The 16,425-nt window shown below is 45.9% G+C and overlaps 1 protein-coding gene across 16 annotated transcripts in view; it reads right to left on the bottom strand.

Moving 5' to 3' along the window:
* LOC135239741 (transcription factor 4-like) overlaps positions 1–16,425 on the bottom strand; it is a 170,201-nt gene that overhangs the window by 74,623 nt on the left and 79,153 nt on the right. For 15 of the 16 annotated variants that reach the window (XM_064308629.1, XM_064308638.1, XM_064308631.1 and 12 more), the window contains 2 exons: positions 2,168–2,297; positions 1,033–1,082 (listed from right to left, as the gene is read on the bottom strand). The exons of the other annotated variant lie outside the window; for it this stretch is intronic. In XM_064308629.1, coding sequence (XP_064164699.1) covers positions 1,033–1,082; positions 2,168–2,297 — 180 coding nt within the window. The remainder of the gene's footprint in view (positions 1–1,032; positions 1,083–2,167; positions 2,298–16,425) is intronic. 16 annotated transcript variants of the gene reach the window in all.

Genomic DNA, 16,425 nt, shown 5'->3' with positions numbered 1-16,425 from the left:
GCAGCTTTCCCATAGCAAGAGCCGAACGAGCGCCCGCAAATAAACAAAAAAAAAACAAAACAAAAAAACCTACGTTTGCCATTGGCACAGCAATCCAGCAGTATAATCGATTCCACACAACTCCAAATGCAACATCAAACAGACGAGACTAATCGCAGGCTCCTTTCACCATACATCTTTACTTTTTCCACTTTCCCTCAAAGAACATACAAGCGGATGCATTTTGTGATATCGCCAAAGACACATGCACATGCCACACACACACAAACAAAGGCCGCAACATTCACAACAAATCTATACTGTTTGCACGGGACGGCTTTCAGTGTTGTGCAAGGGATAGCAAGCACAATGCGAGAGCAAGCTAGTCCCAGGCAGCCTCCCACGGAGCTTGGAGACCAGAGAGAAAGCAGCCATGACAAGCCATACATTTTAGCATCGTTAACTTCAAATTAAACGGCTAAGCCATGGTTATAGCCATCACACCGTACAGCACGCTCTAGCATCGGTGTGGGAAACATTTATCTGAAGGAAAGAAGGACCTTTAAATCCTCCACTCAATTTCAAAACCAGGAATTACAGAAATATGTAGTGTTGAGTAATTTGCTTTCAAAGTGCATCATCGAGAGCACTGATTCTGATGAGCAAAGCTATCGAACTTACAGGTTATATGGACATGAAGATTTCACTGCAATGCCATAATTAAAATCATTGTTTATGTGCCGTATGTGCTGAAATTATATTAAATTCAGAATATTTTGATAAATACAATTTAGTAAATAATACATGAAAACTACACAAATGAGTGATTTCATACCAATTTAATATTTGTGAAAGTCTGACATGACCATATTGTTGAAAACAGACGTATACAGTTCACTCTTAAAGACCATGTTTGTCAGTGTAATTCTGTTCAATAATACAACCATGTGCAGCCTCTGGTTCCAGAATGACAACTCAACCCTTGTAAATATTTGCCCATAAAGAGAATTATTGGGCAAAAATAAAAAGAAAAGAAAAATATAATCAACTTACTGAGGAAGGCAAACCAGGGGGAACCTTCCGAACTTTCTTTGTCTGGACTTCTGAAAAACCAGAAAGGAAGAAAAAAAAAAACTCAGAAACTTACGTGTGACACGCCATTATGTTAATATAAAACAAACATTTCTTTTAAAACATAATAGTAATCAAATCTCTCTGTGAACTGAAACATTGCAGACCTGTCAAATGAATTGTTTTATATTGTTTTATCAGAGGGAATGGGAAGTATTATTTTTTTTCACACAACCGAGCCCTTTTTAATTGTTGTAGCAGACAGGGATTGTTTGGTGTGTTTGTGAGGACGCAGGAGCGACGGGAGGGAATGAAAGGGACGCAGAACCGTCCCGCGGGCTCCCGGCCCTGCAGGCTCTCCCTTCAAGGCCGAGCTTTTATTCTGCTTTTTTTCCCCCCTCCTCCTTTCTTCCAAAATAAAGCGCGACACGAGAAGAGTCCCCGCTCCTGGATAAGAGTGTTTTGATTAAAAAACGGCGGGATGAAGGCAGACAAATAAAAGCGTGGAGGTGGAAGTATTTCAGATTTTTGCCATTATTAACACCAGATATTTTCCAAATGATGTTCAACAAAATGAACAGGCTTTCGTGCTGTGTGTACATGCAGGTACACACACGTGCAAATGTGTGTGTGAGTGTGAGTGTGTGTGTGTGCGTGTGCATGTATATATTATTATATATATATATATATATATATTATATATATATATATATATATATACATATATGTGTGTGCGTGTGTGTCTGTATATCAGTGTGTGTATGTGTGTGCGTATACACGCAAACAATCAGATATTTATCCTCACCATAAAATGTTGCAAACAATAGTATTATTTATTCATTTTATTCCTCAATTTTTAATAAACACAAGACATTTCTGACCTTAAGTATGCAATCAAAATAAAACATATTCTTAGAAATGAACATGTGTATTTATACAGAGGCATTTTTCCATTGTTTATCATATTAGGCCTTTTCCAGCTGACAGATTACTGTGTGTTTGTAGCATGTAACCGCAGCAGGTGAGGGCTACATGCTCAAAGCTCTGTGGCTCGGGTTCTCTCTCTGCAGGTGGCGGTGAGGAAGGTGAGGAGGAGGAGGATGGCGGGCGGACTCACCCATGGCGTCGCTGTGCATCGGTCTCCGTCGCGGGTTGTTGCTGTAGTGCTGGTAGTACTGTGACCCCGGCTTGGTGGGTGACACGGCGCCCGGGCTGCCCATGCCCATCTCCCCCCCCAGGAGGCTCGGCTGGAACACACACACACACGCACACAAGGACAGACGGACATCAGCGCCGCCGTGGCAACCAGGAGGCCCCGGCTACACCTGCACAGCCAGTCGGCGAAGCCTTCGGAGCTGTGACACCTGCAGCTGAACGACTCAGCCTGGAGGACAGCGTAAAAGTCTGACACGGAGGGGAAATAATAAGATGTCATGATCCTGCGCATTTCCATTCCATTCTGGAATACCTGAATTTACTGCTCCAAAACAAAACTGCAAAGAAGAGAAAAATAACATGACAGGGTATTAAGGCTGCTTTCACTATATATATATATATATATATATATATATATATAATTTTCAAGACATATATGTGTGTGTGCAAAAAAAAAAAATGTATATATTTGCACACACACATATTTCTCCCAGCACATCTCTCAACGTATATTACAAAAAAAACAACAACAAAAAAAAACACTCTCCCTCCAGAAGTTCCAGTAGTACAAACCCATATGAACAAAACATAAACAAAAATATACAAGACTGCATTCCTGCGGTTACCTCTGTGAGCTACACAACACATTCCCCATCTCTGGTAATCCACAAGAAAATGTACAACGAGTCTGACAGAGCAGAGCAAAGTGCAAGACTCCAGCTGACTGCCTGCTCCGACTGTGGAAGAACACTTACCCAGAGTGAGCGTACCTCCTGATTAAACTTTGCACTGGGAACATTGTTCTCTTAATTAAGTTAAATTATTCAGCTACTACAAGTGCATGTAGGTTCGTTAATTTCTGTGAAAAAAAAAAAAGAAAGGAAAATTTCCTGCGGGCAATGGGTACAGAAGTCACAGCATAGGGAAGACATGGAAAATTAAGATTCCCGAACTTTATCGATAGCTGAAGTTAACTTTCTAGCGACCCAACTAATTAGTGTAGTTGATAAAGTACAGAAAAGTGTTTTCCCTAATCGAAATTCTAATCACTGAGCCTCTCACAACAGACTTAGTAATGCTTCACTAGAACACCATTGACATGCAAAATATCCTAAATAGGCCAATTACAACTCTGCTCCTGGTCCCTGGTCAGCCCACTGCATACTGTGGGATCCCCAGCCTTTCACATGATAAAACAAAAGGCTCCTTGTCTTAAATAAAGTCAGTCAACCCTCCCCCCCACATATTAAAGAGTTTTTTGGGGGGTTGAAGTAAGGACTAAAGGGGTCTGCTAAAACAAAAGTGGCACATTGTTTATGAAGCGCTTTTTCAAGACCACGTCGCCCCGGCAACTCTGGGTAATAAAATTCTCATGCCGTTCCTCTCGCCCAATTTCAGAGCTGACTGGCTGTACCCAGCTGGCAGCCAGTGGAAATATTAACAAAGATAAATGACGAGCACCTGAACGGCGAGAATGCACCCCATGAAGGATTAAGACTCCAGCGTTGGCATTAATAACAGTGGTATGCCTACTTGGGCACCAAATGATGATTACAAAATGAGCAGACATTAACGTAATGGCGATAATGCAAAGTCTAGCAAAAAAATAAAAAATTTAAAAAGTGCTGAGGGGGAAAAAAAAACAAAACAAAAAAACGAATAATTAAAAGTCATCTCTCCCGCTAATAAGTTCTTTGACTCGACTTGATAAAAGTATCCCCAGATGACAGAGGGAAAAGAATTTCCTTAAGCGATCAAGCTTTACAGAACTTTGTGAGGATTTGGAAGATAAGAGAATCGCCCGAATCAATTAAAGTCCTTAAAGCCGCTCAGACATTTGTCAGCGAGCGATGGTACCACAGCGTTACAGTACAATGTTGACGCGACTCGATCTCAATGTCACCCGTGTGCGGCCCGACGCTAGGGCCTGGGCACCGTGCTGAACAGGGTGCCAGTGAAGAGCGTTTGCAGGCTCTTCACTGGGTCGCTCCCTTTAGGCATCCAGGACGACCCTGGATGTGTGTGCGCTCCGAAGCTTCGGCCCGAGGGGAAGCTCACGTTGAGCAGTGGGATCTGCTCAGTCTTAGTGGGACAGGGACGCAGGAGGCGGCTGTTAGTAGCGGCCTGGGCTCTGTTAGTCCAGCTAGGCCATACAGATGAGTGATTCAGTTTACAGTGCCTCAGTATACTTCAGTCAATGCACCTGAGGCACAGGTGAGCGTAAACTCCAGTGATATTTTATTCACCTGGACTATCATCTTCCCTCTCTCAGATGAAGAGGGCCATGTGCATATTTTAATGCCTTTAGACCAGCACCCACCTTGAAGTTTCAGTTAAGTGCTCACTTTTTATGTCCCATCAGTAAGTGTGACAGAACATTTTATATTATATACTGTTCCTCTGCTGAAAGAAAGCCAACATATTCAGTATGTTATACAACGAGGTTGCATGATAAACACTGCTCACTGATCAAGGTTAAATGGAGGGAATAAGGCTAACAAATTAACCTTTTGAGGACAGGAAAACGTGTCTGAACAAAAACACATCTGTGAAGAGAGAAGGCAGTGTTAACTCTTCACTGCAGTCCATGGCAACCAGCGAGACGATCAGAAACACAGCTTCTGGAGGTCTGATACTTCCAGCTTCCAGCAGGTCGAAGGTCATGCAGTGCTCTAATGCCCGTGAAGTCAACAGTGAGGCCTTAGAATGTTACCCAGTACATCTAAACCAGAAATCACCCCCTTCCCCCCCTACACACAAGTCTAACCGTGAAAAAGAAGAGATGAAGACCTCACCAATGACACACTTCTGACATTCTGAACAACCGTACACGGACTCCTGTTCTACACTCTGTCTGTGAATATAGCGTAAGCATTAGCAGAAGCTGTGAGAAGCTGGTGGGACTTACACTGCACATGTTGGACTAAACCAAGCCCCCCGCCCCCTCCCCCCGCTCGCCCCCAAATCCCCTCCCCTGCTCGGGAGGTTTGAGGAAATTGATGGCATCTGGGCATTCTCTCCAGTCACGCAAGGGTGGGAGGCTGGGGGTAGGGGCCAGGGGGGCGTACAGGAAGGAGTCATTAATTATGAGGAAGTGCTGGCGCTGCACGCCACACCTGTACGCTGGCTCCAGCTGACTCGCGTAGCGAGCAGGAGAAGCGGGCAGTGCGACCCGCCGCCCCCGCGCACTAACTCAAACCATGTGCTAACTGAAACCGCGCGCTAACTGAAACCGCGCGCTAACTGAACCCGCGCGCTAACTCAACCCGCGCGCTAACTCAAACCGTGCGCTAACTGAAACCGTGTGCTAACTGAAACCGTGTGCTAACTGAAACCGCGCGCTAACTCAAACCGTGTGCTAACTGAAACCGCGCACTAACTAAAACTGCGCGCTACCTCAAACCGCGCGCTAGCTCAAACCGCGCGCTAGCTCAAACTGCATGCTAGCTGAAACCGGCGGCCGGCCGTTACCCCTCCGCTCGGAGGAGCAGCGGAGCGGCGGTTAATCTTCCCAGAGGCGCGCCGGGGGGAGGAGGGAGGGGCCAGGGACCGCCTGCCGTAAAAACGTCGCGGAGGTGCGCCGTCTGTGCGGACCCGGGGTGGTCTGAGCGGCAACCCGATGGGGTCATGTGACCTGGCGCTGGGAAGGAACCCCGGGTCATTGCACAGCAACAGTCGAAAACATATTCGTCAACATGCCGCGGCACCCGGCAAAATAAACGGAACAGACTGACGTATTACCGCACATTCTGACTGCAGGACCACCTGGTGCTCATTTTCCTGTCAGTCACTTGCTTTGTCATTCCAGCGAGGCAAGCAAACACAAAAATGACCAACTTAAAACAAGACGGTTGATACATCCCAGGGCTTATCCATAGCAAAGCCTTATCAGGGGTCTTTTGACCGGAAAGTTCCTTCAGACTGGAAGCAAACATGAAACTATACACATGTGCAATTCAGTGTACAAATGTTAATTAGTGGTAACAGTTCAGTTAATACAGGAATTAAGAAAACATTTCAAGAACATTTCATTTCTCGAAGGAAAAAACCTCACAATATTAGCTAGCAGTCTGCACTGAGAACTGATTCAACTGCAATACTGAAAGCAATATATCAAATAACAGCTAAGCTCTCTCATTACTAAATTTTACAGATATTGTGCAGCTGGTAATAACACAAAAAACATCAACAAAAACAAAAGAGTATTATGAGAATTAGTAGGCAGTCATTGTGCAAGAAAATAGTATTAATACGAGGATGTAGATACGATAAGACAAATGAAACCAAAGAAAGGACAAATTATATAAAGGACCAGTAAACCCATATCCCACACTGTTTTTTTTAACCAACAATGCAGTCATAGTACTTGATTTACTCCCAACACTACATTGAAGTGAAATTATTTTAAAAAATAAAGGATGCATATGCAGTATACACACACACACACACACACACAAATAATAATAAATTGCACACATGCTATCAAGTGGGTGCTCTGGGTGGGTGGTTGCAGCTGACCACATGCCATATCTCAAATGTATCCCAAATTCCAGTGCACAGTCTCTAAGGCACTGATGATACTAAGATACTAGTCCAAATTCACCCGAGTACTCTGCTAGCAGGGCTGCTAACATCATCAGAATTCAACATTTGTTAACTGGAAAGCAAACTAAAACCTGGGCTCCAGACAGAGACTTGGGACACGCGTGACGACGCAACGCCGCCTCCCCCCCCACACACAATATGAAACCAGGCAGTCCGCACTAGAAAGGGCTCAGCCAGACAAACGCCCTCCTTTCATCAGAGCAGCATTCAAAGGAACGGAGCAAAAGTGCCATCAGCGGCCCGAGAACCAGACATTAGGCGGTATGGAGGGAACAAAAAAAAAAAAGTTTGTGCTCTAGGATTCGAGCCCCTCCTGCGCTGCGGGGCGCGGGCGGGGCGCGGGCGGGGCGCGGGCGGAACCGCGGCCGCAGCGCGGGGAAGGCTTCAGCAGCGGAGTCGCCCGCGCGCTCCAGAGGAGGGGGCGGGGGGTGACAGCTCCACAAAGCAGGCCTCAAAGACAGAACCTGACAGCTCTGCTCTGTTCCGCATCCGCAAACAGCTGTTCCCGCTGCAGAGGGGGAGCCCGCTGTTTGATGTAGGAACATCTAAGGGGGAAAGGGTTAACGCCAGCACATCTACGCCGCTTTTATCCCTAATCTCCCCAGGATTCACCCAAGCCAGGAACACTGCTACCTAACTGCTTTACAAGCAGGTCTGGGGGCCCCACGGACACCACCACAGCTGAACTGCATGTCTCGCCTGCCCTAAAATGGAGAATTGAATAAGCCATACCCCAAAAAAACAAAAAAACAAACAAAGAATTTTAAATGAACTGGACAGGAAATCAACAGTATTACGCATAGTGTACGCATAATAATCAGAAGTTGTAATGGAAAGTGTGACTAATAAGACTTTCGTACAAATACACACATTCCATAACAAAAACATGTCTACACACACCCGAGAAAATGGATAAAACAAACCAAAGGGCGTTCTATACCTGTATTATGATTCATAAAATAAAATAATCTGCCTATTTGTGATGGCAGATGTGTCTAAATTATCACAGGCCGTCCCCTGGGAACACATACAGTGGATGCTGGAAGTGGAAAACAGCTGTTGAAAATGAGCATCATACCACACACATGTTGTTAAATAAGAAAGAGCCTGTGGAAGTGCTAAGCTGCCCCAGCAGTCTCAGCTGCCAGCCTTCCTCGCTCGCAGAAATATTATGATTGAGAGTTTGAAATAATTACAGCCACAGTCAACTTCTCAAACAAAAAAGCATTAACACTGTCTACCTCACTAAGTTATGGAACAAAGGTACAGATCTGTTACATGGAACACAATTACATTACTATATATATATATATATATATATATATATATATATATATATATATATATATATATATATATAATCTGCAAACATTTAAAATACCTTTACTACATACCTTTTTTTGCATGGTTAATTCCCTTCTTTACAGTCACATTTCTTTATTTCATTTATGATGCCAAACAACAGAAATTGACAACAGACGCGTCGCGCAGATAAAGGGCTATCGCCTGGGTTACGGCTCGCCTGTCACATTCCCGCAGCTGAAGGGCCGGCGTTTCTGCCCAAACGGTCTCGGTTGCACCGCCCGCGCTGAGAAAACGGGCAGCTAGCGTTTTAATACGTCACAGGCTGTGGAAGACGGGCCTTAAAAAGCCCTGCGGTCATCTCCGCAAAACCGCAAGGCTGGTTACGCTGTTGGGAGATGACAGGCTGCACTTCAGCAGAGTGAAGTTCTACACCATACAGGATCACACTGCCTCACTGCTGAGCGGCTGGGCACGGAGGTGCTAATTACAGTATTGTATTGCTATTTGAAACCCTTTACAGTTAGATTCTCACTGTCTCTGGACAGATTTTCATTGGTAATTTTACTGCATGCATGAATTTTATTTGTCATATATGTAACCAAATTACATAATAATAATAATAATAATAATAATAATAATAATAATACTCAAACACTTCCGTTTAGTCACTGCTCATTTTCTGTAATAAACTGAAGCAAGTGACAATTCAAAAATACTGAAGTTTATATGGTTTAAGGGGGACCTGTTTGGTGCCTGACGTTTCTTTGCTTCTCCATCATGTTGACAGTCCTCCGTATGCCTATGAGAACGTAATCCCACTCACACGACCACTTCTCCCCGAAAAACACCCAACTGAGCGAAAAAGCAGATGCTTCTCACATTCTATCGCGTAGTTTGGTGGGGAAGCAGTACCGTTTCTGAGATTGCTTTTCTGCGACGACGACAGCAACAGCAACAACAACAACAAAAAAAGTGGACTCATCACAGAAGCAGCTTCCACCAGAAGTGCAAACCAGCAGTTGAGTGTGGACGTTTATAGGAGACTCTGCGTGATTAATACCTCCAATTAGTCACCAAGTGAAAGAGGGAAACCTTGCTGGAGATGCTTCCCGGAACAGCAGGTGAACCAGGAAGTGGAGGCTTCAGGCTTGTCTTCAGCGTTCACAGACCCGCCGCTCACATCCTCGCGCTCCGCACACACATTTTACACCAGCGCTCTTAACACTTTAACATGAGACGAGTGGCAATTAACACTTTAATATGAAACAAGAAAGCCTCTAAATCATACATCGCTATATAAGCCAACCATAACAATAACATAACATAACCCATTTAAACAAACAAAACAAAAAAAAAAACGGTGTTTAGTGTACCAGAACACTTCCACTTTTGAGGGAATGTTGTACCATACAGAACTACACCTTATCATTTTGTCATGTTTTTCTTTAATAGCAGCTTCAAAGCAGACTCCATAAATGTGCGGTTCTTTACCCTTTCTTCTTGTTATTACACACACCGTTTCTTCAAAAGGTCAAAATGAGCATGTGTAGATTCTAGCATTACTCAGATTAGAACCATATTCACTGGCCTCTCATTCTTCTATTCTTTCTTGATAGCCTGAACAAAGTGCCTAAAATTATTATGCACAAATTTAAAACAAAAAATTCAATTCAAAATCAGTTAGCAGGTTCCTGTAAATTTCATCCACCACCTTGAAAATATATTTTGTGAGCCAATTTATAATTACAGGTCTGCTTGGCAAATCTCACCAAGTTCTCTCCCAGAGTTTCGTTTATTATTTTTTAACTATTTTTGGCTGGACCGCAACAGCGGGGCCAGCCCTACAAACACGAATGTCTGTGACTGAGTGACTGAGTGAGATGATGAAGTTGCACCATTGGTCGGTCAAGTTATGAAGTTACACCATTGGTCAGCCGGATGAAGTGTGATAGGTCCAGCCATGTACTAGGTTTTGACCTGGTCTTGTTTAACTTAGTCCTTTCCACAGAGCACACACATATCAGCGAAAGGCTCCAGTCTACATGCTGTCAATAAAGACAAAAACCTCGCGTGTCACAAAAGCGACAGTGCAAAGCGCAAGAGCCGAGCGGGCCTGCACTTCCTCCTCCAGCCCCATTGGACGGGAGCGGGGGCCAATCAAAGGGTCCCGTGTCGCCAGCGGCGCGGGCGGACGCAGCAACAGGATGTTGTGAGGGTTCCCTCGGCCCGTCCCCCCCGCCGCCCTTCGCCTTGACCCTTCCCAGTAACCGGATCAGAGCCGGCGGCCCCGCGCAGGCACTGGGGCGGGGGGGAGGCGAGAGGAGCGGCGGCCCCGCGCAGGCACTGGGGCGGGGGGGGGAGCGGCGGCCCCGCGCAGGCACTGGGGCAGGGGGGAGGCGAGAGGAGCGGCGGCCCGCGCAGGCACTGGGGCGGGGGAGGCGAGAGGAGCGGCGGCCCCGCGCAGGCACTGGGGCGGGGGGACGGGAGAGGAGTGGCGGCCCGCGCAGGCACTGGGGCAGGGGGGGGAGGAGCGGCGGCCCCGCGCAGGCACTGGGGCGGGGGGGAGGCGAGAGGAGCGGCGGCCCCGCGCAGGCACTGGGGCGGGGGGGAGGGGAGAGGAGCGGCGGCCACCGCGCAGGCACTGGGGCGGGGGGGAGGCGAGAGGAGCGGCGGCCCCGCGCAGGCACTGGGGCGGGGGGGAGGCGAGAGGAGCGGCGGCCCCGCGCAGGCACTGGGGCGGGGGGGAGGCCAGAGGAGCGGCGGCCACCGCGGGCCTCCTCGCCGGCCAGCGCATTCCGGAGATGTCTGGACTGCGGCGGGGCGGTCGTAAATGTCTCCATTGTTGACGCGCGGCGCGCACTCTTTAGCATGCGAGCTGCCCTCCTCACATCACAGCGCACACTGCGCAGCCATAAACTCAACTGCCACCTATTTCCGTTATGCATTACGGATGTTTGCTCACATATTTTACTGTTAGAAAAGGAAATGAACATCTTTAAGAAAAGAAAAAAGGGAGAAAAGAAAGCAAGGGCGGCTGTTACATCATGGCCTCAGACTCAGCTTAGCGGGGACGGCTAACAGCGGTCCTGTGAGGACGTCGCGATGGCCACTCCCCTCTCACCTTTGCCTGGCTGTCCTTAGGGCCCCGCGGAGTGCATCACAATCGGGTCTGGATGCATCGGGAAAGGCAAAAATAGAGCCATAACAGGCCCCTGTAATGCTATATTAAGATATCAAAGCAGGTGTAGTGCCCTAATAAAATATTGATCTGATGAAAAAAAAGAAGCAAAGTGGAAGGAGTGGCGGGCAGGGCAGCCACCGCATGAATGTTTGATCAGCCCCGGCGCTTTCCCCGCGAGGCGAACAGCGGCTGCTCCTTGCCAACTCGCTGATTACAAATAAGGGGCCTCCTAATGAAAGCTGAAAAGCAGGGCTCTAACTTCCCCAATCCTGCCCATGCGGCCTCCACGCTAAATCACCCACAGCCCACGGCAGGCCGGGGCCGGGGAGCGGAGGTGCGTTCAGGTTCACAATCCCCCCGTCTTGGGAAGGAGAAACTGGAGTGGAAACGCCATTCTGACTTCCACCAGTAGTGTGTTTGGTTTGAGCAAATGCAGCAAATGAACAGTATTGAGTGATCTGAAAAGTAGACTTGCAGGATCAAAATGTAAAATGGGTGCAGTTTGCTTCAACTGCGACACACCTCGGCTGGTTGTTATGCCATTGCATTAGCAAGAATGTGTTTAATTTGCCTTAATTTCTGCATAAAATAAGCTCAATGCTGCAAATGTTGCAATGTAAGCAACACAAAAATATAATGGTGTCACATATAAATGAAATAAGTATGCAAGCTTCTAAATGAGAGATATGTAGGCTATTAACATTTAACCTGAATTGAATTACACACTTAATCACTCAGAAGGCAAACCTTAACAAAAAATAATAAAAAAGTTATGTTACTAATCTTAGCAAGTTTGTAGATTTGACCTCCCCGACAAGTACTTTCTCTACGTGTACTTTTCATATGCCTACTTATGTATACCACAAATTCTGAACAGCAGTTATGTAGTAATTCCAATAAATAGCAGTGCAAAATGATTCTGTTTGTGTGTGTGTGTGTGTGTGTACGTGTGCGCATGCACATGCATGCGTTTGTGCACGTGCGTGCGTGTTTGTAAGTGTGCATGCGTGCACACGCATGTACGCACAAATGCATGTCTGTACGTTTGCAAGCACGACGCCTGATTTCTTAGCCACATTTAAACCTCAGTTTGTTGGTTTGAGAAAACTGGAAATCACTCAGCCCAGGATTAGAACTTTTGTGGGAAACAGTGACAGAAAACACAATGGAGAAAAAAAGGAAATGAATTGAGATGCAGGGATTTAAAGCACTCTAAGACAGCCCTCCTTAAATGACACAGGAATTGAAAAAAATAAAAAATAGAACGACGTCAACTGAGACTACCTGCCAAAACCTGAAAAACAGAGCCCCTGCCAAGTCGACGACAGGGAGACAGAGAAAGAGGAAGAGGGTTGGCTTAGTGTGAGAACACAACACCATCAGCAGCCAAGGTTCCCTCAGCTATTCCTGGGCTTGAATGAAACGCAATCTCGCCGTGATCTCCGACGCATCCAGCGCCAAAACCTTCACATGGAATTCACATACAGCCGTGCGGAGAGGATCCGGAGCGTGACGTCGGAGACCAGCCCTCGGCCGTTTTAACTGGCGGGGAGAGGAGATGATGATGAAGCGTTTGACACCGGGATCGGGTGCAGCCGGAGCAGGCCTTCCAGGGCCACGGCGGGCGGGCGCATGCGCACGCTGGGCGCGCGTGCTTCTCCCTCCGCTTCTCCGAGCCGCGCTTCCTGCGCCTCTGCACACTCGGCCGCTCGCTGGCCGCCCTTGGCTGAGGGCCAATAGTGATTCGAGCACAAAACGAACAATAAATCATTATGCGGTGACACCAAACAGCACAGAGATGCGGCCTGACCAGCGTTGTGACCTCCTGAGAGCGAGCCTGAATGTAAATCGCGGGAGTCCGAGCGCGCCGCGTCCTCGGCTAGCGCGCGGCGCTCCTTTCTCCTCTGTGAAATCCTGCGGTGGGTACGGATGGCCTGCTTGAGCGATCCCCGCTGCTTTCAAGAAATCTGACCGCTTGAAAGGGATCAGCCGGCCAAAAGTGGTTCGCCACACCGTGCTACCTTGACGCATAATTCCTGGTCTTGGCAGCTTCCGTTTTTGGGGGATTAGACCTGGCTTCCCTGGCCTTCCGCGCTGCCCTGTTGCCTTGGCGACGGCGAATTCACACCGACACTTGAGAGTACGGGTCCCCTCTCCCCTAGCAGGCCCGCACAGCCTCAGTGCTGAGCAGTTTGGTCAAGAGGCCCTCACTGAAGGTCTCTCGGAGGTCAAGAGCCCACGGAAATAAATCTGAACTACGGAGGAACTGGCCCTTCAAGCTTGAGCCAAGCTCTTTAATACAAAATGAAATGAAATTTCAGGGGCACATCAGAGTCTTAAGTGAAGAGCATTGCTCCTATGATGGGCCAATATGAAGACACAACATACATGCCTTTAAGAGGCAACAGATTTGATGCACAGTTAATGTTGTAAATTAATAACTTAAAATGCTCAAAAAGTAGACTCATTTGTCATTTGAACCTCTTTTATTTATTGCTTATTTTTAATTTATTAGTTTCCAGAGCCACAACTCACAACTAAAGCCATATAGATATTCAACAGCTCTCTAGACTCAAATTCCCCACTTAATAATAAAATAAGCAAGCTAAAATACCTTGCAATACAATTAAAATATGCTATATCTTTTCCTTCGTAAGTTGACATTTGTGCTTATCCGCATCTTCAATGAATGTGAAAAACCGGTGCAGTAATAACATAAATCAAGCATGTATCGGCACCGGCCAGTACGGACAGTCAAATAGCGGTTATTGATATGGGAGTGCAGCCCTGCTCTTTAGAAATAGCACGCTGGAGCTCCTGTAGCCAGTGCATGCCAGATGTCACACTCGCAGGAGCTGACAGATATGTCCAGAATGAGAAATGTGTGCATCGCCAGTCTACAGCCGCTGAAACCCCAGAGCAGAGGGCGAATCTGAAGGACACCAGAGTTCAGGGGCAGTACAAGGCAAACGCGTAAAGAAACCGACGGCGTTGTATTTACACACAGGTACACTGAAAACGGCTGAAAAGGGCGGCGCAAACAGGAGCCACTACGGTAAAGCGCGGCGTCTCCGGAGACGATGAAGACGAGGACGTTTAGCGGTGTTTGGAGCGCGGCGACAAGGAGAAAATAAGGCGAAAGTGTGCGCCGCGCTGGCGCTGAAAAGGATGAAAGACGAGCGCAGGCGCTAAACAGTTTGCGAAACAGTTTGAGGCGACTGAGAAGCAGGGGACGACTGGAGCGGGAGCACGGAGGCAGAGACGGAAGGCTGAACTGAAGGACAGGGGGATGAAAAGCAGGAGGATTCGCCCCCCACACACACAACCTCAGCAGCAAGGCAACGGCATCTTCATTTCATTTCATTAAAAAAAAAAAATCACATCCCGTGTTGTTGTCAATCACACAAATCTTTGATGGCTTTGTCATGTCAGCTGTCAAAAAAGATTAATTTCAAAGCCAGATAATTTTTCATAAATGACAAGACCCCTTGGCCTTCAAACTTCATCTCATAAAAGGAAAGGGGGGGGGGGGGTAAAATCACACCGTGCTTTTTTTGTGACATGCAAAAAAAGTTCTCTGTTAGATTGCCTTTAAATTCCACCACTGTTTTGGCCACCTCAGAGAAACTCTGAACGCCTTTATGAATAAGATTGCGTTAAATTGTGGGAAAAAGATTATTTTAGAAAACTACACATACTTTATTAGTTGAATTAGAATGGTGGCAAATAATGCTAGATATTCTACTTTCAGAAGAACAATGATTACATATAGCTTTTTTTACAGAAATAATAAAATACAGAAAATATATATACGTACATGGATGCTAAAGATTGATAACATTGATATGATGCATTGAAATAACCTGTTACAATACATTAGAATGACTGATATGCAATCGGTACTCACATTTGTTACTGCTATTAATGTTTATGCTGCTTAAACAAGATAAAAGACCTCTTAACATACCACTCAAACCCAGGACAGCTACCCAGCCTATAGCCGATGTAAGCGGCAATGCCACAGGTTCCTGCAGCAGATGAGAGCACTGCTACTAAAGCCTACATGTGAAAAGCTTTCAGGAATGGACAAAGAGAGCACCTGATTCGTACCGCAGGGCTAATTTGAGGATACTGAGGTCACATAGAATCTTACCTGCTCAGCCACAATCGATAGCACAGGGTACTAGCAATCATATGGCCAACAAATTACTCGTCAAACTTGTGCCTATTATTTCAGAGTTACACACAAATTAAATTATTTAATATAGCCTTCGGGATATTTGTATGTGTGAAGTTAATGACTCCTGTGAGGTTTAATTTTCTTCCCACACATACATGATACTTCAGTTGTAAAACAAATATGTTCAAGGTTAGTGACATTCAAAACACTATTTCCTACCATAAAATATATCGTTCATTTTGGTTTTACCGTTTCTCCGAGCTCCACGGATGAAATATAACCACAGAGAGAACTTGAAATTGCTTCTAAATCATTGCCTGAACTGCTCACAGAATTGTTCCAATTTCTCAAGCATGACTGAAGTCATTCAAGAATGAAAATCATGATTTGAAGTACTTAAACAGTCCCGCGAGTGATTCATCTGTACAAATTTTTGTGGTGACGTGCACAAAAAAAGAACAATTTACAGAAAGTTTCAACATGATTTAAGTAAACAACTTAAGTTATCAATGTGATTATGTAATCTGTTGACTTATTTAGCTCTAATATGCCGTTGAGAATGTAATGAGGTATATGAAAATAATGAATGGGACCATGGAAAAATGAGCCTCACAAGTTGCCCTGCGATTATGAAACTGCAATTCAGCTTGTTCTGCACTGCATCGCATCCAACTACGAAAGGACAACGAGATTCCCAGAATAACACAGAGCAAGCAACTCCACAGTATATACTCCGACACTGTTGTGCTTGGATTTTTGTATTTGGAGGGGGAAAGATATGTATGTAAACAAAATGAATGTTGGGGGATACTAGGATTTTCTGCTGTGACGAAATAGATTAACAGTACATTAACAGTATTTATTTTAAACCAACACCTGAAACAGGTTCTCACTACAGGTATTAGCTAAACAGGTTTTCAACATAATTTACTGTTCATGAATCAATAGT

This window comes from Anguilla rostrata, chromosome 14, assembly GCF_018555375.3.
Source record: "Anguilla rostrata isolate EN2019 chromosome 14, ASM1855537v3, whole genome shotgun sequence".
In the NCBI taxonomy this organism is placed as follows: domain Eukaryota; kingdom Metazoa; phylum Chordata; class Actinopteri; order Anguilliformes; family Anguillidae; genus Anguilla; species Anguilla rostrata.
Note: the sequence above shows the minus strand (reverse complement) of the source record. Positions and strands in the feature narration are given on the sequence as shown.